This window comes from Melozone crissalis, unplaced genomic scaffold, assembly GCF_028551555.1.
Source record: "Melozone crissalis strain CALT ecotype California unplaced genomic scaffold, PUWL_Pcris_2 ptg000029l_1, whole genome shotgun sequence".
NCBI lineage: Eukaryota > Metazoa > Chordata > Aves > Passeriformes > Passerellidae > Melozone > Melozone crissalis.
Genome location: NW_026535807.1, coordinates 1,515,027 through 1,539,133, shown reverse-complemented (window position 1 = coordinate 1,539,133; position 24,107 = coordinate 1,515,027). Strand labels below are relative to the sequence as shown.

General features: G+C 48.1%; 1 protein-coding gene across 1 annotated transcript; it reads left to right on the top strand.

Annotated features, from left to right (window-relative positions):
* Positions 1 to 17,527: 17,527 nt before the first annotated feature.
* LOC128939773 (histone-lysine N-methyltransferase SETMAR) lies at positions 17,528 to 20,632 on the top strand. Its single transcript, XM_054280944.1, has 2 exons — positions 17,528 to 17,605; positions 19,685 to 20,632. Exons 1-2 carry the CDS (start codon positions 17,528 to 17,530, stop codon positions 20,471 to 20,473), a joined length of 867 nt encoding a protein of 288 aa, XP_054136919.1. The 3' UTR covers positions 20,474 to 20,632.
* Positions 20,633 to 24,107: the final 3,475 nt, after the last annotated feature.

The following is a 24,107-nucleotide window of genomic DNA, read 5'->3' as shown; positions in this document are numbered from 1 at the left end:
CAGCTCCTGGGCAGGACTGGAGGCCCTGCTGCAGCCCAGGGCAGTGGCACATCCAGGCTGAGAGCCCCTGTGCCAGGGCTCTGCTCTCTGCAGTCAGCTCTCTCTGCCAAATGCACTTCCCAGGACCAGAATGGCCTCATTTACTGCTCTGTGCTGGCTATTTCTGTTCACATCACAGGGCTTAATTAGGCTCTTGCAACTAAAATTACTTCTTCGGATTCATTTGTATTAGAGAATGCTTTAAAAAAAGTTATGTTTGTTCCCTGATGCCATGCCTCAGCTACACTTGTCCCTTGCTTGATATCAGCTGGTTTAGGGAAATCTCCTTCATTGCACAACTCTTGCTGCCCTTCAGGCTCCAGATCTCTTTTTGTCACAGCCAGAAAGCTCAGGTCCAAATTATCAACCAGCTGATAGATTCTTTCCAAATAATTTAAATCACAGAGTTGGAGACGTTGGGAAAAGCCCCTGAGATCAAGTGCAATGTTTGGCTGAATCCCACCAGGCACACCAAACCCAAGGCCAACGTTTGGCTGAATCCCACCAGGCACACCAAACCACACCACAAAGTGCCACGTTTAACTTGGTTTGGAATAAAGCATTAGTGAAATAACCCCCAGAGCATTTCTCATGCAGATGTTGAGGCGAGTTCTGCCCTTCGTACCCTGAGGTCCCACAGCAGCCCAGCTCTGGCTCTGCAGCCCTTCCCAGAATTTGCTTTCCAGGCTCCTACAAATTCCTACCTGAAGAAATCCCAGTTTTCCAAGGGTTCTGTCTCCTCCTCACCCTCCAGGCTCTGACAGCACTCAGCCTTTGCAGGAAGGCTCTGGAAAAGCTGCCCACAACCCATTCCAAGCCCCTTTGTGTTCCCCCTGCACAACCCCAGCAGCACCATCAGCAGTCCGAGCTCACTGTGGTTGTTATTTCCATGTGTCTCACTCCACTGGAGCTGCAGGATGAGACATGTTAATTTGCAGGAAAAGGCTGCCCACGTACCCCAGGCTGAGACTGCCATCAGCCTGTGCACTGATGAGGACCTACCTAAACATTCAGGATTAAATTCAGCATTTTTGCTCCTGTTCAGGAAGGCCTCAGCTCCCTGCAGGTCCCTGCACACCTTCAGTGTGGCAGCAGGTCAAGTGTCCCATCCCACAGCAAACGTTTGTCCTTTGTGACACCAAGCAGAACGTGAATTCTGATCCATAAAATCTTCAATTTCTACTCAGTGAAAAATCTGAGGCAGATGGGGAGCAGGAAGGAGAGTTAGAGAAAACTCATTATTACAGCATATGAATTATTACCCACAAGTCTCTTAGGTCAGCCCTGCTCTGCTGTGGAGCACACAGGCTCCTTGCACAAGGCTTATTAAAACACCGACTATGTGACAGAATGGGGCTAGCTCCTACCTAGGCTGAGCAGGATCCAGGCATCCTTCTCAAGCACTTCAATTCAACTCATACTGAAAAGCACATTAGCACAACACTAAAACTGAGCAAAGCATCTCAGAGGCCAGGTTTTGCCCCACCATCCCCTTTCTGCTGTTCTTGGTGCTAAACACAGCAAAAATCCCAATGTGCACGGGCTCCTAGTGGCAGCCCAGTGTCCCCAGCCCCTGTCCCCCTGCCCAGGCTGCTCCTGTCCCCAGGGACATCCCCACTGTGACCAAACCAAGGGGACAGAGGAGCCCCCCAGGAGAAAAGCAAAGTTTGCTGCTTGGTGCTGCAGGGATTCCTGACAGACACCAGGAAAAGCTGGAATTGGGATTTTCTCAGACACTCCCAACAGCTGCTCAGCAAAAATACCAGGTGTGCTCCTTCTGTGGCACCAAGGGCAGCTTGGGCAGGGCTGGGAGCTCCCTGGGCTGTGGGAGCTGTCCCTGCCATGGCAGGGCTGTGGAATAAGGTGACCTTTCAGGTCCCTCCCTGTGGCATTCACATTCTCTGAAAAATCCCTTTGCCTGGGGTTTTTCTCCTGGGAAGCCGAGAAGCCTCAGAGAAAAATGAAGACAATTATCTCATTTGCTTCTCCTGTGTTGCGCTCATGTGGAATGTGTTTGGAGATTCTTTCATTGGACTCTAGTGTGAGTCATTTTCAGTCTTTGGCCAATTGGGGCCAAGCTATGCCAGGACTCTGGAAAGAGTCATGAGTTTTCATTATTATCTTGTTAGCCTTCTGTAAGTATCCTTTCTGTATAGTTTAGTATAGTATTCTTTAATACAGTATAATAAAGTAATAAATTAGCCTTCAGGACCATGGAGTTAGATGCATCATTCCTGCCATGGGGCTCCCTGCAAACACAACACCTTCCAACCCAAACCACACTGATTATCTGAGATAAAACCTTGATTTGTTTTTTTTTTTCAACTAAAAGGTCTCTAGCAGATAACATTTAACCACTGAGTCACAAACCTCTGCCTTCTTTTATTTCATGTACATGAACTCCTCTCTTCCCTTTCACATACTGACAAGTGTTCACTTCCTTACCTCCTTTTTATCTCCAGAGCCTCTTCTTCCCCCGGGCATGTTTTTAATGGCCTTACCAAGTAGCTGGTAATTAACTTTTACTCTGGTTTAGTTATTGACCGTTTCCCAGGATAGATTATGCAGAAAAACTCTTTCACCCATAGCACAGCTCTAGCCAGAGGTAAAACACGATACCTAGGAACAGATAAATCTCTTTTTTTTCCCCTTCTGGGAGTGTAAGTAACCATGGACACACAAGAAACAATGCCTGCAGATAAAAAGAAGGCCTCTAGATAATAATGTTTGTCAGAAGAGATTTGCACATTTCTTTGAACTGATATATTTATATCCTGCTAATTATTTGAGAAAAATCTCAGAGACCTTATCACAGACAGACAATGCCACGGTTATATTTTTTTCCCTTCAGGTCTAGGTTTCTTTTAAACATATCCCTCAAACTCTCAAGTTGGCTTTTCACAGTTTCCAGACATTTTAGAAACTCACACTTATGAAAACATTCCTACCCTGGAAGACACCAGTACAATTTTCAGGAAACACCTCCAGATTTGAAGTCCATTGGAATTTTCCCACAACCAGCCCAGGTCATGTTTGACTTTACTGTAAATACTGCCTCTCTTGTTCTTACTCTGCTTTTCTAGGAACAGCACAGGATGCTGCTGTTCTGCTACCCCAGCACCACACAGTAAGTTGTACAAGCAGGAGCCAAACACAGGTAGGTCACCTCAGGGTCTTTTTTCCTTTATAGCCTCGGGAACAGCAATTTAGGGAATGTTCTGCTCAGCAGCTTTTCAGCTTTTCCCTCGCCTCTTAAAGGCACAAGGGGGCAAAATATCAAAGGAGGGCTTGGAAGCAACACTACAAAGCAACACTACACCTGGACTGGAGGAGCAGCCAAGCTTGAGGTCACCTTCCTTTCCAAGAGGAAAGGGGGAATAAAACATCATGCAGCCACCTGCAGAGCACTACTACAGTGTCTGTGTCACCTCCCACAAACACTGGGAATGACTGATCCCCTCCAGGAATCACTGGGAATGATTGATTCCCCCCCGGGAATCACTGGGAACGACCGATCCCCTCCAGGAATCACTGGGAATGATTGATTCCCCCCAGGAATCACTGGGAATGACTGATCCCCTCCAGGAATCACTGGGAATGATTGAACCCCCCCGGGAATCACTGGGAACGACCGATCCCCTCCAGGAATCACTGGGAACGGCTGATCCCCTCCAGGACTCACTGGGAACGGCTGATCCCCTCCAGGACTCACTGGGAATGATGGATTCCCCCCAGGAATCACTGGGAACGGCTGATCCCCCCCGGGAATCACTGGGAACGACCGATCCCCTCCAGGAATCTATGGGAATGATTGATTCCCCCCAGGAATCACTGGGAACGACCAATCCCCTCCAGGGTTCACTGGGAACTGCCGATTTCCCCCGGGAATCACTGGGAACGACTGATCCCCCCCGGGAATCACTGAGAATGATTGATCCCCCCCGGGAATCACTGGGAACGGCTGATCCCCCCCGGGAATCACTGGGAACGACGCCCTGGGTGATTCTCCCTTGCTTGTCCCCTGGGTGATTCCCAGGGCTCTGCAGCTGAGGGCACACTGCATGGAACACCCCAAACCACAGGGGATGTGAGATGGGAATTTCTGCTGGTACCCCCTCCCAGCCTGTCCCAGAACCTGCAATTCCAGCAGCATTGCACCAGCTGCCCTCCTTCAGAGGCAGAACAGCCTGGTGGAGACGGCAATTGTCAGACTCAAAGCAGTTTTACATTTCTCATTCTTTCAGCAGATAAGCTGACAGAAGTTGATTTGGCTTCAAGTTCCATCAAACACCCCAAGTCTGAGCAAGCTGGACTTAGATCCAACAAGGGAAAAATCAGCTTTTCCTCAGAAATGACAGGAAATGTCCAGCACTCAGTACTGCACCATCCCCATCTCACCCAGCGACACCACAGGGAAATGATTCCATCTACAGAGCAGCCCTAATTAAACGGATTTAAAACATCCTAAAGTACAGGTGCTGCTCCACCAGCAGGGCGAGGCTGGCTAGCAGAATTTCAGCCTGCAAATCATGTCACAGGCAATGTCATCATGTTCTCCTGTGCTACTGCAAGCTGACACATTTCAAAAATAACATGCTTTAAATTGTTCCATACCATCAGATATGCAGAGTAAGCTGAAATTCCAGATGTCTTCATGGAAGCAGAGATACCTCACACACAGAAAATTCCCTTTTTAAAGCTCAGTGTCTCACTAATTCAATTCCTATTTTGTTTAAATACTGAACAGCCTTTTGCACATTACAGTACTGAGCGCTAGGCTACAAATCTTACTTGATTAAAGTAAAATGTTCGTTTATTATTCCACTCAAAATTTAGTAAAAAACAGTGAATCATGGGAACTCATTCACAAACAAGTTTATATGAACACATTTTAATTCCTGTAATGAAACAGCCGGCCTGATGTCCCCCAGTGGCAGATTCTCTGCTGGTGTCAACTGTCACAATCCTCTGGATCTCAGTGAGGAATATTTGGATCATCTGAGACCCATTTCTCTTAACAGAATCAATGGTGATTAACCAATTAAACTGGTCCAACAACTATTTTGGCATTTGTAAAGAGTCCAAGTGCTTGAAAATAGGAAACTTGTATCTATTATGAAATAATGCTCTTCTCCCCATGCTGTAACACACCCAGACACTGCCAGCACAGCAGAAGCTGCCACCAGAGCCTGACTGCCATGGGACAGCTCCTGCTGCTTCCCCAGGGGACCCCAGGGATAAAGGAAATGAATTTTCTCTTCTAAAAACATAGCTGGGATCCATTAAATAGCCACAGATCCAATTTGCAGCCTCTAAGGCCAAGAAGTGCCACAGCTCCTGCGTTCTGGCCTCCCAAGAGCCAGAGTTCATTGCATCCCACAATCTGCTCCCTCAGGGACAACTCATTTGTGACTGATGGTGAGGGAAATCCAAACTGAACCTGCCCAAAACTGCTGGGTTTGCACTAAGGGAGCCTGGAAATGCAAAACTTCTGCTGCAGCTCCTGTGAGCAAGGCAGGTCTTATTCCCCCCTTTTGTTATCTCTCTGTCCTGCATTAAACAATTTGTGAGTTTGTTTATATTGTCAATAGCACTGGGTACCAATTGGGATAGAAAAGTTTACTTAGAATTTAATTATGTTCCAGAAGCCCCTGGGAAAACAGAGCAAAGTGGGAGTGTGGGAAGAGGGAAGCATTGTCAGTGTGAAAAGTTCTAAGCTCCTTTTTTAAAAAGAAGTGCATCTTGGACATGAATTACTTAGTCCAATTCCTTTACTGCATGGACATGAACTACTCAGTCCAAGTCCTTTATCACAGGTACATCCTTCTCAGGTGACTGGAATGAAAATAAAGCACAAGAGCATTTTGTGATCCCAAGCTGGTGCCTGTACTTGGATCCTGGAGTCACTTTGGGAATATCCCCTCAGCAGCATCCTCCTCCCTCAGAGCACAGGATCACAAAGCCCCTCACTTTCTGTGTTCAGTGAGAGAACCCCAGAGCCAGGGCTGGACTGGAGCTGGTGCCCAGTGAAACCCAGCACAAACCAGCAGGGCTGCTCTGCATTCACGCTGCCACAACAAAGAGGAGAGAACAACCCTGATGGAGGGCAGCGGTGGGGAGAATAAATCCAGCAAACAGCTCAAAGCACTGCTCAGCTCATTATCACAGCCAGGAAAAAAAGGTATTTCAATATTTCAGCCCTAACAGAAAACATCCCACATCACACTACGATTATGCACCAGAACTACAGGAAACACAAAGTTCTGAAATGACATTGTGAAGGGAGAAGACAAGAGCAAACTCAGATAAAAGGCCACGGGAAAAAGCAGATCCTATGCAAAAAATTATTCTGGCTTTGTTACTTTCTCTAAGAATCTTGTCAGAGTCTTTTCCCTGGAAGGAAAGCGTCTGTCAGAGCGGGAGAGAGGAACTGAGAGCGGCAGATCTGAGCCGGGGGAACAAAAGCAGAGCAGCAGAGTAGAAAGGAGTCAGCAGCCAGTCCCCAGCAGTCTGGCACACAATAAAACACACCAGCAATCACAGCCTCGGCGAGAGGCAGAGCAGGAGCTGCAGATGAGAGGAACAGATGGAAAGACAAAGGCAATCAGGAATCAGAATGCACGGTTCCAGCAAGGAGGCTCCCCACCAGTGGACACTTCGCAGGCTTTAGTTCCATAACTAGGTCAAGGGATTGTTTGTTCTTTACCCCTTAACTGCTGCGTGAACTAAAAAGTTCTGAAGTGAGAATGGATCCTAAAAAACCCCAAAAATATCCTGAGCATGTGTGGAAAATAAAGCAATGGATGAATATACAATATGCAATGTAAACAAATCAGATTTTAGTGTAAGATTTAACTGGGTACAGAACAGAGCAATCCATGAAAATACATGGAAGGGGATAAAATACAAAGCGATTTTCAAAATGACTGGAGAAGTTGGAGATTATATATATACATACATATATTTATAAGTATAGATGTAGGCACAATGCTGACAGATGGCAAAAACCCTTGCAAACTGCATTCAGTTTTCTTATAATCAGGAGTTAATTTTCCCCCTTAATCTTAGGAGTCTCTCAATACTCAAACTAAATTTGTGATGGTAACACTAATATGCTTCATTCATTGCAATTCCAGGAGCTCAGGTTTGCGAAGGGATCGACTGAAAACTCAGGAGCAGCCCCAGGGTCGTCCAGACACGTGCACAAAACTCAGCCAGTACAGAATAATCCATCCCTGGCAGCAAACACTGCCCAGACACCCCAACAAAGGCTCTCCTCCCTCTGCCCCCCTGCCCTGCAATCACTCAGGCCCTGCCACCCGGGCATATGTGCAGATAATCCCAGCAGGGAGATCCCAAACGCCGAGCACACGAGCGAGGGGGAGCACAGAGCGCCCATTGTGCCCCAGCCGCAGGGGATGGGGCACAGCACCCTCACAGCCTGCCACAGCACATGGCCATCACCCCCAAGGAACAGGAACTCGGGGAGTATTTGCCCTGACACCCCCAGCACAGCACAGAAATTACAAAAGTGTTTAATGATGATGATGATGCTGGCTCCTCTGCAAAACCAGGTTGTGGCATTCACATTCTCTGAAAAATCCCTTCACCCAGGACTTTTCTCCTGAGGAGCCTCAGAGAAAAAGGAAAACAATTCTTATCTCACTTGTTTCTCCTGTGTTGTGCTCATGTGGAATGTGTTTGGAGATTGTTTCATTGGTTTCAGGTGTGAATTATTTTGACTTTTCGGCCAATTGTTGCCAAGCTGTGTCAAGACTCTAGAAAGAGTCATGAGTTTCTATTATTGGCTTTTTAACATTCTGTAAGTATCCTTTCTACATTCTTTAATATAATATAATAAAGTAATAAATTAGCCTTCTGAGAACATGAAGTCAGATTCATCATTCCTGCCTTTGTCAGGACATTTCCCAGCAAATACAACCCCAGGAGTAACCCAGAGGCTGCTGCTGCCGGGGGAAGCTCTCCCAGAGCCTCTGCTGGAGTTTGGCTGGAGCAGAGGGGAAGGAGAGCCCTGCTGGATGGAGCAGGGGTGAGCAGAGCCAGGGCAGCAGCAGCAGCAGCTCTGGGGGCTCTGCTCTCGCTGTGCCTCTGCTGGAGCACACAGGGAAAGCAGAGCCCTGCTGGATGGAGCAGGGGTGAGCAGAGCCAGGGCAGCAGCAGCAGCAGCTCTGGGGGCTCTGCTCTCGCTGTGCCTCTCTGGCAGGGAGATCAGGATGCACTCCAAGGAGCTGAATCCTCTGCCACATCCTGCTGGGGAGCCTTTGATGAGTCATTTGTCCTCTGGCCCTCTCCTCCCTGCCCTTCGCTCATCTCCTTGCCGAGCCCTCCCCATGTGGCTCTGCAGGACGAGCACAGCACATGGGGCTGTGCTGGGCTCTGTGACACAGATCAGGGCCAGGCCTCCCTGGACTCTGCTCACAGTTTGGCTTCTCATTTTCACATCCTGCTGGCCAAGAACCAACCAGTGCTTGGTTTGCTGCCAGCCACCTGCACTAGAGCTGAACAGACACAAACCCACTGAGAACTGAGAGCAGCATTCCAGCCATGGCTTTGAACAGACACCAGGAAGGACACGTGAGTTTGGGTTTGGTTTCCAAATGGTTATGAGTTTTGTTCGCTTCTTACACAGGTTATTCTTTCATTTTCCCCGAGTGAAGAATGTCTTTAGAATAACTGGAGTGTATATTAAAACTTTCAGACCAATTAAATTCAAGATTAAACGAAAAAAATACACAAGATGTGCACAGGTAAGAAACCACACATTCACTCAATTAAAACCAGAAAAAGCTAAGGATGGAAGGGAAGCTTCCCAGAGCTGACAGAGCACTGCAAAGCAGACTTTAGACAAATTTTAATTTCGCGTATTTCCTCAACCCACAGCTTGTATGACATGAACTGATAAAGGCTGCTCTGCTCCGGGAGGAAGGCTCAGGTGTTCCCAGGGCTTAGAGCTGCCCTTTCTCTCCCAGGTTCTCTCACCCAGCTCATGGAGCAGCCTCGCATCGCCATCTCTCGGCAGATGGTTGGAGAACAACCCAACTAAACACGAAATTAACAGGAACAAAACATTGGAGCTATAAACACAGACACGTTTCTCTTACCAGCCAAACAAAAACAGACTGAAAACCCAGCTGAGGAGTCAATATCCACCTCACTTTCCTGACTCAATACCTGTACTGAACGGTAGGCACACTTTAAAAAACAAACAACTGAGAAATTAAGTACACTTTAGCCCATTTCCGCTCCCTTTTTCTTTATTTTTATACAAAGGAGTAACTAATTTTTAAAGCCTACTTACATAAGCAGCTCATAACCACTCCTCTGAATTCAAGATTTTACCCACTTGATTAAAAGAGTATCAAATCACAATCGGACTTAGGGCAAAAACATGGCTCACAGTTCTTGGTTCTTTCAAGTACATAAAGTGACAACCTACATAGCAGGGAGTTGGGTTTCTTTACTTACTAAAAACCTTTGTCCAGCCTTTGGAAAACAGATTCTTTATTCAGCACAGAGCTGTAAAATCTAGTTTAAGAGCAAGCCCCTAGAACAATTTGGGGATTTAGTCCTAGTGAAATCCAGTGGCACTTGGGGGACTCTTATAAATTTTATTTGTGATTTCTGTAACTAGTGCAAGTCAGCAACTACAATACATACCAAAGCCTTGGCAGGCCCAGCAGAGCTCACACCCCACAGCAGAGGCTCCGAGCAGGGTTTTTAGGGGACAGCAGCCAGAAGCAGTTAAACAGCAGCTCCTGCAGAGACCAAGCCAGGCTCCAGGGCCATTTACCATTATTCCAGCTGAGTGATCAGAAACAATTCGCAGCAGTTCAACCCTGAGCCCATCAAATGTGGCTCCTTGCAATGCTATAAAAGGATGACAACAGCAAGAGCTGTAACAAAGCACCCAGAATTATGAAGTTGCAAACACTGGTGATAAACAAGGTCACTGACTAGCTCCTGGAGACGCAGCCATATGGATGTGACCTTTCTGTAAAAAGTGGTAATTTCAGTGAAAATAACCTTTCAGTTCCAAGGGAAAGGGGAGTAAGTCATGTCTCCTGCCCTGGCAGTTCATGATGAGACTCCCAGCCCTAATTTAAAGGTCACCAGCAATCCTCTGAAAGCAAGATTGCTTTTCACTGTGTCCACATCCCATGTAATGTGGCCAGAGCTGAGTAGCCCACAAGAGCACAGCTGCCCGGCCAAGCAGCAGCTCAGCCCTCCCTTCAGGGCTCATCACCTCCTTGGACACACCAAAACCACATCAGAATCGTCAGTGAGACAGACTGCTGGCACAAAGGATTCACTTGCTGGTCTGCATTACAGGAGTTCTACCACTGTTCTCACTCTGGTAGCAGGGAGAGGAACTCCAGTCCCTGCTGTGCAACACCCTTCAAACCCAGCTAATGCTGCACTAAAATCAGAGCTCCAGGTGTTCTCCAAACAGGAACAGCCCTCACTCCCTGCCTGCCTGCTCAGCACTGGGTGATGGGGGCTGGATGCAAAGGACACACCCCTGGAGGTCAGAGCAGGGCTGATCATCCCAGGGATAATATATTCCTAAAAAGTTAATGAAAAGTTCACTTCCCACCAGAAACATCCCCGGACCCTCCCATTGGTGGTTTTAGGTTTGATTTGTATTTATTTTATTCAGGAGCAGCTGTGAGTGCTGGCACTGACTGAGCCCTGCCCATGCCCGGTGCCCCTGGATCCCAGTTACCTGCACTGGGAACCTTCCCAGTTTACACCTGCACAGCACTGGGAGCCTTCCCAGTTACCTGTACTGCCCTGGGAGCCCTCCCAGCACTGAGAGGTTTGCACAGAACCCCAGATTGGTTCCATCCATCCCATCCCCATCCATGGCAGGGACACCTCCCACTGTCCCAGGTGCTCCAGCCCCAGTGTCCAGCCTGGCCTTGGGCACTGCCAGGGATCCAGGGGCAGCCCCAGCTGTGCCAGGCCCTCCCCAGCACAAATTCCTACCCAGTATCTAAACGAAACCTACTCTCTGTCAGTTCAAAGCCACCCAAAACCAGTGTTGCATAAAGCACTACGAAAAAAATTGAGGGATTACATCAAAATTAATTACCTTTCAGAGCTATTAATTTAGAAAAAACTGAAATCCTACATAAGCTAACTTGATTTCTTTCCCCCCCCCCCTTTCTAAATTTTCTTTGAGAAGGAACATTGAGCATTTAAGCCTTATGCCTTTCAGATAAATTGTATTTAAAGGTTGCAGCACAAAACTACATCTCTCAGCCCCATGCAAGATGGTTTATTAATTGCCCTGGATACACACACATAAATTTGTTTGGGTAATTTGATGAGAGGAATTGATTTACTATCACAGTGAAATACTACATTAAACACACATAATTCATTCTTCATACAGCTCCTCCCCCCTTAAAAGCATCCTGTCTGACTGCAGGCCACACTGAATCATTATTCTGTAATCATTAAGTGATTTCTTTAACCACAGCACACACAGTTAACATTCATCTATATTCCTATTCTAGTTTCACCTTTATGTTTTCTGTTGTCCTACAAACAAGGAAAAATTATGGATTTCATATAAGCCAGAGTACAGTTATGGAGCAGCAAGACAAGGTCAGCAACATTTTTATTCCAAAACATATCTTTTTAAACAATGCAAATGGGGAAAATGCAACATTAAATCTTTTTGAAAGCATGAACAGCACAGAAACATCACAGTGAAAAATTTGTAATATACTGAGCAAATGTTGCTTGTGGGGAAAAAACCAAACTCTAACCCATTTATATTACTAATAAATCATTTAATAAAGGAAAGGCTCAGACCAAGATGCTACCTGCGATAAGAACTACAACTTTTTCCAGCTGGACCCAACATTCACTCAAGATAAATGTGATTATTCCTCACTCAACCTTCTATTTATCCACAAAGCATTACAATTGCCCATCAGCCTTGGCCCCTGTGCATTGCAGGAGTCGCATTCCAGCAGTTCTTGAGAGAATTTAAGCAGCAAGATGAAACACAACTGACAGCAAACCCCAAAAAGAACCACTCCAACCAGAGTATTTCCAGGCACCAGGCCATGCTAGTGATGGGAAATCAAGAGCAGGAAACTAAATTATTTACTTTAAAAAGGAAGCTTAAAAAAACCATAAGAAATTTTCATTACACCTGTTTAAGGAGGTATAGAGATGAGACCTGGGAAAACAGGAAACATCTAGATCCTCTGAGAAGAGAACTTGAATCAATACAGTCCTTTGAGGCCAATTGAGATGAAAACACTCTAGTGGTTTTGGTTTGCTAATTTAAGAAATTTTTTTTAATTTTGAGATTTTTTTTTTGTTAATGTACTAAAGAATGTGGTGGGTTTGGTGTTAGCCAATCATGAATACACTCATTTTTTGTTGCAAGATAGGATTAGGAGAAAGGAAGTAGGTTTAAAACTTGAAGAGTGCACAGCATTCACATTCTCTGAAAAAAGGCCCTTCACCCAGGATTTTTCTCCTGAGAAGCTGAGAGGCCTCAGAGAAAAATGAAAACAATAATTATCTGATTTGCTTCTCCTGTGTTGTGCTGCTTTGGAATGTGTTTGGAGATTGTTTACCCAAACACATTTGGATATTTTTATAGTTTGGTGATTGTTTCAATGGTTTCATATGAATTGTTTTTGACTTAATGGCCAGTCAGTGCCAAGCTGTATTGGGGTGGTATAAGGAGTCACGAGTTTTCATTATTATCTTTTCAGCATTCTGTCTGTATCCTTAGTATAGTTTAGTACAGCATTCTTATAATATTATATAGTCTCATAAAATAATAAATTAGCCTTGAAGATCATGGAGTCAGATCCATCACCCCTCCCTTCATCTGGGCATCCCACAAACACCACAGGGATCCTCTCTCAGCCCCATTTCTGCCTCTGGCAAGCAGCAGCACATTAGGGATGGCACCAGCCAGGGCTGGCAGCAGAGTTTGCTGCATCCCTGAGACATCCACTCACACCCTGCCTGCAGCCCCTGAGCTGCCCATTACACGTGTGGCCCATACAAGATGGGAGTGCTGTGCAAATCCATCTCCTGAGGCACAGGGAAATGCCAGAGGTCAGCGGTGTCAGGTGAGGTTTGTTCAGACAAGGCAGATGGGGAGCACGGGAGGAATTTGATGTGCACTTCAAAGGGAGGGAATTTGTCCAGTCTGGCAGGCAGGTCTGTGTCTCACTTGGTAATGAGCCTCTTTTGAAGAAATACTGTTACACAGAGGCCTGTTTAACTGAAAGACTGTTCTGTGGCTTTCTCTATTAACAAAAATATCAGGAAACATCCCCTGCCAAACACCAGCACAGTTTTAGCCAGCAGATGAGGGATCCATCCAGACTTTGTACGTGGCTCACCTGCTGCTGCCAGGCCAAAATAGGGGTGAATTCAATGACCTGAAATACATCAAAACTAATTTTCACAAAAATATATTACTATTAATGAGGAATCCGTTTGCATGGGGAGAGCTGAGTTGTTCTTATTGCTCTGACCTATTCTCCTTACATCCAAGGATGTGACAAAACGTTGAGGGATAAAACTTTGGTACTCATCTCAAAGTCAAGACTTTCTGAGTGTATTGGCAAAGAGATTTATGGTTCCTGTTACCCAATCAACGCTGCACGAGCAGCACATGGAAGGGATGAAATGCAGAGCCCTGTGATAACCAAGAGCTCAACCACTTATGAAATTCTTCCACATGCTCTGCATCAGTTTCCTTATCTGAACAAGAAAGGAAACAAAGTTCATCTCTCTCTGCAGAAGCACTTGGAGATATTTTGATAAACTGCATTATTCAAACACAGCGTTTTCCAAGGTCAGCCCTCTCTGAGCAGCCAAGGCACGCTTAAATAAACCGATCTTTAACTTCTCCTTGCAGGATTTACACACAGCATGGCCAGAGCTCGCTGCAGCCTGCATTTCCTGGGGAGGGTTCCAGCAGCTCGTTAGCACACAGCAGGAGCCCAGCTGGGGAATGATCCCCCCTGTGGCATTCACATTCCCTGAACGTGTTCCCTTTGCTTTACCTTGTTCTTTCAGAGATCGGTCCCACAGGAAAGGAGGGAGCCAAAAGGAGCCTCCAAACAGCCTTTAGCAAAAGGCTCCTGGTCACTCTCCCTGGGAGAGCCCTGAAACCGGGATTTGGGGCCAAAACCAGCACAAGGGAGACACAGCTGAGCTGATGGAGAGCTGGCAACGCTCCCAGCTGGAGAAAGGGCTGCACCACATCCCCAGGAGCACTGGTGGGGACACCAGAATTCCATGTCTATCACTCAGGATGGTTTCGTTTCCACCACCACCAATTTGGAATCTTTGCCTTTTGCCTACCAGAAAGGCAGGAAAGTTTTACATCTAGGTTCCTCTAGGCCAGGATTGTACCAAGATTTCTGAGCACACCTCCCTGAGGTGCAGGTGATGAGGCACAGGTTCACACCCCTGAGCTTGGCACAGCACACAGCCTCAGCCACCAAAATTTGAGTGAGGTAAAGACACAAACTCGCAGTTCAGGCAGGGCAAGCCTCCCAGATTCCAACGTTCAGAAGAATATTAAGAAATTCAAAAGAGTGTAGAGAGGGATCACAAAAATTACTTATGAGAAAAAAGTATTATTTATACAGGGGGAAGACTCAGCACCTTAATACACATAGTGTAACAAAAAGGATTTGCAGTCTCATCCCAGAGACTGCAAAAGAAATTCCCAGGTGCCTCAGATCAGCATCACAAAGTTCACCTCCAATTCACTCTTCCAGCTCCATTTTAAGTTGTCCTTCCACAACAATTTTATATAACAAATGAAAACTTTCACTCAGTTTTTCACCTACCCTGGACCTCCCAACACTTTAACCCAGTCACAGTTCAACACAACAGAGCTCTAGGTGAGATGAGGAGGAGGAAAACACTGAATTTTCCATGACCTTTTGCAAGCTCCCAAACCCCTCCCCTGCACATACAAGTAACCTATTTCTTCCACAACACAGTAATGACTTGTTGCTGCAATCACTTCAAAATGGTAGGGAATTCTATCTGGCACTGGGGACCAGCAGCCAAATCAGTGCCTTGATCTAAAAGTCAGCTCGTTAATAACAGAAAGCCCTAAACTGAAGCACATTTTAGCATCACCAACCGCTCAGCAGCTCTCCCAAAGCTGATCTGCCTTCCCCACACTCCTGGGGCGAGAGCGGCCACCCAGAGCAGCTGTGCTGGACAAACCCAGCACCACAGGCTGCGTTTAGACCCTTCCACCATGTACATTCTGATCTGTAATAAAGCACTAACAGCACAACCTTAAACTGATTAAGGTCTTCCCCAAAATTAAGCCAGACATTGAGAAGCACAGACCTCCAGAAGCGCCTCTTTTGCACCTCCCCTCCTCCTACAGCCCCAGGGCAAAAACAATCCTTTCAGTTACCCAGCAAACAACACTTTCATTACCTTCGCATCAACCCCCTACCCCCATTATCCCCCATAAACACAAATTTCACTGTTCAAACTCACCAGCTGCTGCTCAGCTCCTTTTTCCAGGCAGGACGAAGGAAACAGAAGATGCAACAACTTTTCACTTCTTGAATGTTGCAGAAAGACAGGCCAGAAAAGCCAGGTCAGTAACCATCCCAAGGACCAGCAGCTACAGTAACATCCTCCTGGAGCAGCACAGGGCACACTCCAGAAACTTCTAACACCCAGCTCTGAGGCAGGGGCTCATTTGTAGGTGTGCTAATTAAGTTCCAAATGGAAACACCTGGCTCGTGCAGGTGAAATGATTTAACAGCTTCAGGTGAAATGATTTAACGGTCTCAGCTTCATCAACTTCAAATGCAAAACACCTGAGCTCAATACTAAAGGTATTGGACCCCCAGCAGGGGAGCACACCTGGCTTTGCCTTCCCAATCAACCTGAAACCCAAAACACCTGAGCTAAATACTAAAGCTAATGGAACCCCCAGCAGGGGAGCACACCTGGCTTTGGTTCCCCAAGACATGGAGCTCTGAAAGAGATCGTGTGAGATGCTTTAGAAGAATGTCATATATTGCACAGGCAGGACTTCCCTGAGCCAGGTTTAGATGAGAGATTGGGAATAAATTCTTGTTTGTGAGGAGAGGAGGCCCTGGCCCCTGTGCCCAGAGCAGCTGTGGCTGCCCCTGGATCCCTGGCAGTGCCCAAGGCCAGGCTGGACACTGGGGCTGGAGCACCTGGGACAGTGGGAGGTGTCCCTGCCATGGCAGGGGTGGCACTGGGTGGGATTTAGGGTCCCTTCCAACCCAAACCTGTGTGTGATCCCAAGCCACAAGTTGTTTCCATGGATTTGTGTCTCCCATCACAGAGAACACTGATTTGGCTGGATCATGTCTTGCCAAAAGCCATAATCCCCAGCTGTAAAAAATAGGAACACACTTCCAGTATTACAATGATTTCAGCATTTATTATAATAAGGCCTAGAGCTCAGGGGGGCCCGCAGGCTGAACAGGAGCATTCCCATCCATCGAGGATGCTGCAGCGCTGGATATGCTTCCTTCCCTGAGCAGCAATATCCCCGGTGCCCCAGGTGGAGCAGCACACATTCACTGGGTCTGCTGCCCCTTTTATCCTGTTTTCTGTCCTCTGGATTGGTTTCTGTTGGGATCCTTCATTTGTACGAAGGTTTCGGCACTGGATTGGCCATTACAGCTCTGTCCGGGCTGGCTCCTTTCGCTTGGGCACTGCACTTTATTTAGGTGTAATACAGTGAGTACCGTATTTCTTATAACTACCCTTAAATCCCTTTTACAATATAACAACCAAACTTTTTAACAGTACACGCTCAACAATTATTAACTACTTTACAACAGTTTCTGACCCATTTTTGCCAATGGCCACGGCTGTTCCCATCCCCAGGACAGGAGCATGGGGCACTGCCTGCCCTGCACGGGGGCTCGGAGCCCCATCCGCTCATCAGACACGTTAAAAAAAAAAAAAAAGAAAAAAGAAAAGAAGCAAACCCGAACACCTTCAAAATAAACAGGGATTGACAGGCACGCGAGGAATATAACACAACTCCGTGGTTTCCTATTAACGCTGACCATTGAGGCGCGCACTTCGCACAGATCGCACGAAGCGCAGCGCGAGTCGGAGGTGTAGCCTCGGGTAGGGAGGGAGGGAGGGACCGGAGAGGGTGGGGCGGCATTTCCCCGTACCCTGCCGAGGGCGGCTGCATCCCTGGGCCGGGAATGCGGGGCGGGACCGAGACCGGGGCCGGTGTGGAACGGGAACGGGAACGGGAACGGGAACGGGGCTGGGCCGGGCCGGGGCTCCCGCTCAGTGCCCGCCCCGATGGGGACGGGACCATGCAACACGGCACCGCCCCCTCTCGGCGCTGTCAATCACTGTTTCCGCCCAATCAGCGAGCGGCACCGTCCCCTCGCAGCCAATGGGCGCGGAGCTTTGGCGGCGGGGGCGGGGCACGGGCATGGCGGAGCTGAGCGGCGGCAGCGAGGCCGTGGCCGTGGCGCTGTGGCCGCCCGGGGAGGCCCCGCCGGCCTTCCAGGTACCGGGGCGGGACACCGGGGAGGAGAGCGGGGCAGGGACACCTCCCTCCGCAGGGACACCTCCCTCCGCAGGGACACCTCCCTTTGCCGGGACACCCTCCTCTGCAGGGACACCCTCCTTTGCAGGGACACCTCCCTTTGCAGGGACACCCTCCTCTGCAGGGACACCTCCCTTTGCAGGGACACCTCCTCTGCAGGGACACCTCCCTTTGCAGGGACACCCTCCTCTGCAAGGACACCCTCCTCTGCAGGGACACCCTCCTCTGCAGGGACACCTCCCTCCGCAGGGACACCCTCCTCTGCAGGGACACCCTCCTCTGCAGGGACACCTCCCTGTGCAGGGACACCCTCCTCTGCAGGGACACCCTCCTCTGCAGGGACACCTCCCTGTGCAGGGACACCTCCCTGTGCAGGGACACCCTCCTCTGCAGGGACACCTCCCTGTGCAGGGACACCCTCCTCTGCAGGGACACCCTCCTCTGCAGGGACACCTCCCTGTGCAGGGACACCCTCCTCTGCAGGGACACCTCCCTTTGCAGGGACACCCTCCTCTGCAGGGACACCTCCCTGTGCAGGGACACCTCCCTTTGCAGGGACACCCTCCTCTGCAGGGACACCTCCCTGTGCAGGGACACCTCCCTGTGCAGGGACACCCTCCTCTGCAGGGACACCCTCCTCTGCAGGGACACCCTCCTCTGCAGGGACACCTCCCTGTGCAGGGACACCCTCCTCTGCAGGGACACCCTCCTCTGCAGGCCCCTCCGGCCGGGCCTCGGACACCGCCGGCGGTGCGGCCGCCGCTGCTTCTCCGGGCAGCCTGCCCCGTGGCCTCCCATCCTCCAGGGAAGGATTTATCCCTAATATCGCATCGAAATCTGCTGGGTTTTAGTTTGTATCTGTTCCTGCTTGTCCTGTCGCTCTAGGCTGCCTAGGAATTTGCTTTAGTGGTGTTTGAGAGTTTATACAAACCAGATTGGAGAAGCTTTTAATAAGGCTTGAGGAAAAAGTAAGCTGTGATCCCTGTAGAGCCAAATCTCCCTGAATTTCATGGTGTGCTCGTATTTTACCGAAATGGTGGTTGAGGAACATGAAACTTGGTTTTGAGTAAAGCCGAGTGACTGGGAAGCTGATGCTTATTAAAAAAAGAAATTTGCAAATGCACTGTCATCTTTCACAACACCCAGAAGTGCCAGGTACAAGCTGCTGTGAAATGTAATATTTAGTGATAGCACATCCTCCAGGCTTCTAAATAAAGCTGAATGCTGAGGAGGGAGTGGAAATACCCTCTGGCTGTCCTGTACCTTGGTTTCCAAATGCAGCAGTTTCTGTCGGGTTTTGTTTTTCAGCATTCCGTGGTTCTATAGCCATTCACCTGCTGGGGGCATCAGTGTAATTTTGAGAACCTGATTTCCTACCGGAACTGGGAGGCAGTGTGCATGCAACAAGTTGAAGAGATAAATTAAAAGTATCTTCATTTTTAACATAACTGTGTATTTGAAATTCTGTGGCTTGAAGAGCTATAGAGTAACTTTAGAAGTAACTTATTGAGCATTTTGAAGTGCGGGGAGAATTACTTTAGCAATACCTTGATAATTCTGCAAATAAATAATCCATAAATAAATGTCTTTAGTATCTCTAGAAATTAAAATCGTACATAGTACGATCTAATGAGCCGATTTTTTTTTCTGCTAAGTATTTTTTGTGGCCAGGGGGTTGTTTTGAGAAATTCAGACACTAATCACAGAATAATGATGTTGGACGAGAGCTCTAAGATCATCATCCAACCTATGCCCTAACACCTCAACTAAACTATAGCACCAAGTGCCATGTCCAGTCTTTTTTTAAACACATCCAGAGATGGTGATTCTATCACCTCCCTGGGAAGAGCAATCAGCTGGTTTTTGGTCTATATGGAATATGTGATTTGTATTCTTTTAAACATTTCAGACAAGTTTGGGTTGGCAGTTGACAGAAAAGCAAAGCGTTCGTGATTTTTGTTCTGGGATCAGATATAAAAATACCTGTTTATAGACACAGACTTGTTTGCCATTGTGGCTCTGACTGCTCTGTCCCCGCAGTACAGCCCCGAGAGCGTGGCCGGAGCGGACGGACAGCTGGACCCCACCGAGGTGACGTTCCCGGGCTGCCCCTGCCGCAGCCGCTCCTGCGCGGCGCCCGCGTGCCCCTGCCTGAGCCGCGGGCACAGCTACAGCAGCCAGGGGCTCCTGCTGGCCCAGCAGCAGGAGCAGCCCTTCTCCAGGCCCGTGTTTGAGTGCAACAGCCTGTGCTGCTGCGGGGAGGGCTGCCAGAACCGCCTGGTGCAGCGGGGGCTGCGGCTGCGCCTGCAGGTGTTCCGCACGCGGCGCAAGGGCTGGGGCGTGCGCGCCCTGCAGCCCGTCCCCGCGGGCAGCTTCGTGTGCGAGTACGCCGGGGAGGTGCTGGGCTTCGCCGAGGCCCGCAGGAGAATCCGGGCCCAGAGCCCACAGGAACCAAACTACATCATAGCGGTGAGGGAGCACCTGCACGACGGGCGCGTCATGGAGACCTTCGTGGATCCCACGCGCGTCGGGAACGTGGGCAGGTTCCTGAACCACTCCTGTGAGCCCAACCTCTTCATGGTGCCCGTCAGAGTTGACTCCATGGTGCCCAAACTGGCGCTTTTTGCAGCTGCTGATATTGCTGCTGGAGAGGAACTCACGTATGATTACTCTGGAAGATTCCGGAACTTCCCAGGAGCCAGCAGAGAACACAAAGCTCCGGAGGAGGAGAACAGCCTGAGGAAACCTTGCTACTGTGGCTCCCGCACGTGTGCTTCCTTCTTACCTTGGGACAGCTCCCTCTTCTCCACACCAGCGAGTTCTCCGTAGCCTTTCAGCCTTCAACACACCTAGAAATACTCTTCTCTAGCAGTTAAATCCAACTCATTCTGCTCCAACAAGGAAGCACGTGGGGTTTGAGGAACAGCAAAGAGACATGGTTTCAAGACTAATTTTATGGAAAAACCTTTTCAAGGTGGATAGTACAAGGGATTATTGGAGCTTTGAGATGTTCCAAAATCAGTGACTGAGCCAGGCCTGGTGGTTTTGTCTGGTTTTCCTCTGACAGCTTGCTGTATTCGCAGTTTGTACCCTTCAGGAAGAATTTGTACCTCTGGCACTTGTACACGGACAGGACGTGATAACAGCAAGCAAAGTCACTGACAGTGGCTCAAGAAAATAACACCATGAACCATGACTCTTGCAAGAAAGGCATTAGGTTCTTAAAATCCATTAAATTATTGTTTTTAAATTACTTGCTGTAATTTTTTTTTGTTCCACAAAGCATAGTAACCACTAATTATTGATGTAAAACAAAGAGTAGCTGTAGTACCTGGTGTGTCCCTTCTCCAGCTGCATGCCCGAAGCAGCTGTGAATGAGTGGCTGTTTCACTGCCATTTAGCCCTGCTGAAGTGGTGCAGGACAGCAGCCTCTGAGGAGCACCACATCCCATCTTTAATCACCTCAGCCCGGAGGCTGCTCCCATCAGATCTCTGCCATCTGTGACTGCCCAGCACTCAGTTCCTGCTCAGGAAGCAAATGCAGCCCTGCAGCATGAAGCAAGATGGTGCTGACAGCTGAGTGAAAGGAGAAATCCAGAAGTGCATCTGAACAGCAACAGATCTGTGCTTTGTGCTGAACAGCTGACAGATGCACGAGGGTGCTTTCAGCTGCTAACTGATCCGTGTTTTCACTACCCCAGGGCCAGGCAGCCTTTCCCAGCACAGGGAGAAGGCCATTCCATCTTCCCTGCATCATCCCTGTCTGGCTCCAGCAGCTGTGCAGGGGTTTGTGAGCACCTCCTTCCCCCAGGGATGCTCTGCCACAGGGGCACATTCTGTAACTGCAGGTCCCTTCACTTCCTTTCTGCAAAGTTCAAGCTAAGGCAGCTTCACATAGGCTGGTTTTGATATTTAAGATGGATAAACTACAATGCAGTGTTTTTTATTCATGTCACACTGTGCCATCAGCAGCAAACCCTCAATTATTTTCTCTGGACAGTTGGATCTTCACCTGTTTCCATACCCTTTGACATAAACACACAAGAGAGTGCATGTCACGGGGATCAGATGTTCTGCAGCTGATCAGTGACTTCATTTTTAAATTACAGACAACTTTGATTTGCACCTGAAGGATTGGTGCCACTGAAGGACTGAGCTGTCACTCCCAGCTCAGTGTGCTCTTACACAAGGAATCCAGGCAAACAGCTAAAAACTGGGAGCTCTGTAATCCTGTCTGCTCTCCAAGAGCAGTAATGATTATCAATATTTCAATATTCATTGGGAGATTGACTTTCCTATTGAAATATGATCAGAATAATTCAAGGATGAAGCTCTGAATGAATTGAAGGTCCCCTGCTCTGGGGAGGGGGGTTGGAACAAGATGAGCTTTAAGGTCCCTTCCAACCCAAACCACTCTGGTTAACCTGATAGTGACCAGGGATAAAGGACATTTTGCTATTTACTAAACAAAATCCTGCTTGGTGCTTATGTTTGCTTCCTTGATAAGATGCAGTGTTAACCTCTCCCATTTAAGAGCCTTCCTGCTGCTGCTGGGGTTTAAACACAGCTGTGGATTTATGTCAAAATAAACATTACCACGTCATTTCTCTTAGGGTTAATCATTAAGCATCATTTCTGTCAGTGCAGAACCTTCCAGAGGATTTCAGCTGCTGGCAGAAGTGGTTTACAGGCTGAGTGGACACTAACTTCAGTCCTTGCCTCTTAGGGTTCCTGCTGTTCTAGGAGGGAAACTCCCTGGATCCCATACCTTGGAATGCACAGGATTCCAGGGCACAGCCTGGACTGCAAGGTCTCCTGTGCAGAACAGAGTTTGATCTGATTTTCTCCCTGAGAAGGCATCATGCCAACCACTTTCAGACCACAGGGCTGGGAGCAGATGATCCAATCCACTTCCTCTTCCCTCCTGAGCAAAGTTTCAAGATGAGTGTTACGGCATCTGCACTCCTCGTTTTCAGGATGACAGCACAGTTTGTTACCTTCCTGTTATGAGTATGCACTTGGCATGATTCTGAGTAGTTAAGGAAGTGCAGATTAAAAATCCCAACCACCTTGAGCAGCATCTGGTCCTTGATCACAGCCCCAGAGCAGGAGCACAGCTGAGCCCTCTGTCGCTGCAATCCCAGCCCTCAGCCCACGCCAGGGCTGCAGCTCCTGGCAGGGACCTGATCCCAGTCATCTGCTTGGAGCAAACATCCCAGGACAGCAACAGTGCTGGGCTGCTCAAAACAGCCACACTGAGGGCCTTGCACAAACAAAATAATTGTTCATTGAGTTCTGAACCACCCTGACAGTTGTTAATGGCCTTTTCCCATAGAGCACTATGCTCCACCATGCCTTGGCACTGCAGCTGCCTGGGGGAGTGCACCAAAATCTTACTAAAAAAATTCCCTGTCAATAAACTAGGAAAGAAATAGACTCTTTGTTGTGTCTGCTGAATTTCTGTTCACTTTCTCCTTCAGAGCCCCAGTCTGCCCCTCACAGCTCAGTGTGCTCATCCACAATGAATCCAGTCAAACAGCTCACAGGGCTCTGAGCTTCCCTTCATCCTCCCTCCTCCTTTCTTCTCTGAGTGCAATAATGATTATCAATATCTCAATATTGTGCCACATCATGCTGTGTCCTGGGCTAGATTTTGCTGCTTGCTGGGCTTACCTGGACCCCACTGGAGGCTGGTGTTTGGTGAAGGGCTACCCAGGCATTCTCCTGTGTCATCTTTTCAACATGAAACCACTGCAGAAGGAGCTGCCAGGTGATGGATTTGCATTAAACTCAAACCCAATTTTCTACAGCAGAGACAACACTGGCAAGGACCAACATCAGTGCCAAGGCTTTTGTTAATCCACAGTCACATTCAGATCCCAAAACGAGGTTGCTTTCAATTGCTCCCATTTCCCTTCCCACTTGCTAAAATTCCTCTCCTTCCCAGTGAGGAATTTTATTTTCAACAAAACAGTTTAGAAATTTACCCTATTAGGTCTTAGGGCTCACAGTTCCATCTGCCATCACTTCCATGACTCTTATTCAAGTGGAATCATTCATTAGCTTCAGTTTCTAATGAGGCCAGTATTGCATTTTCCAAGTCCCTAAAATAAGCCTACGCTGCGTCCAAGAAATTCAAAGGAAGTTGTGTTTTTCCATCAATAAAAGTCTTTGGCATAAACAAATGCTTGATATTTTATTCAAATATGTACAAGATTTCTAATCATCATCACCCTGAGGATCATCTCCCTCAGCTGCAGAAGGCACTTCCTAAAGAGCAGCAAATATCTCCCAGGAGAAGCCCATTTCTGGACATGATTTTCACTGCAAGTGGAATGTAACAAAGGGCAAGCTGCCTGTGGGGAGAGCTGTCAGTTACCAGCCCTCATTCTGGACTCCTTCATTGTCTCTCAGAGCTGCCTAGAATTTCCTAATTGCCTAGAATTGCTTTTAAAGCTGTCTA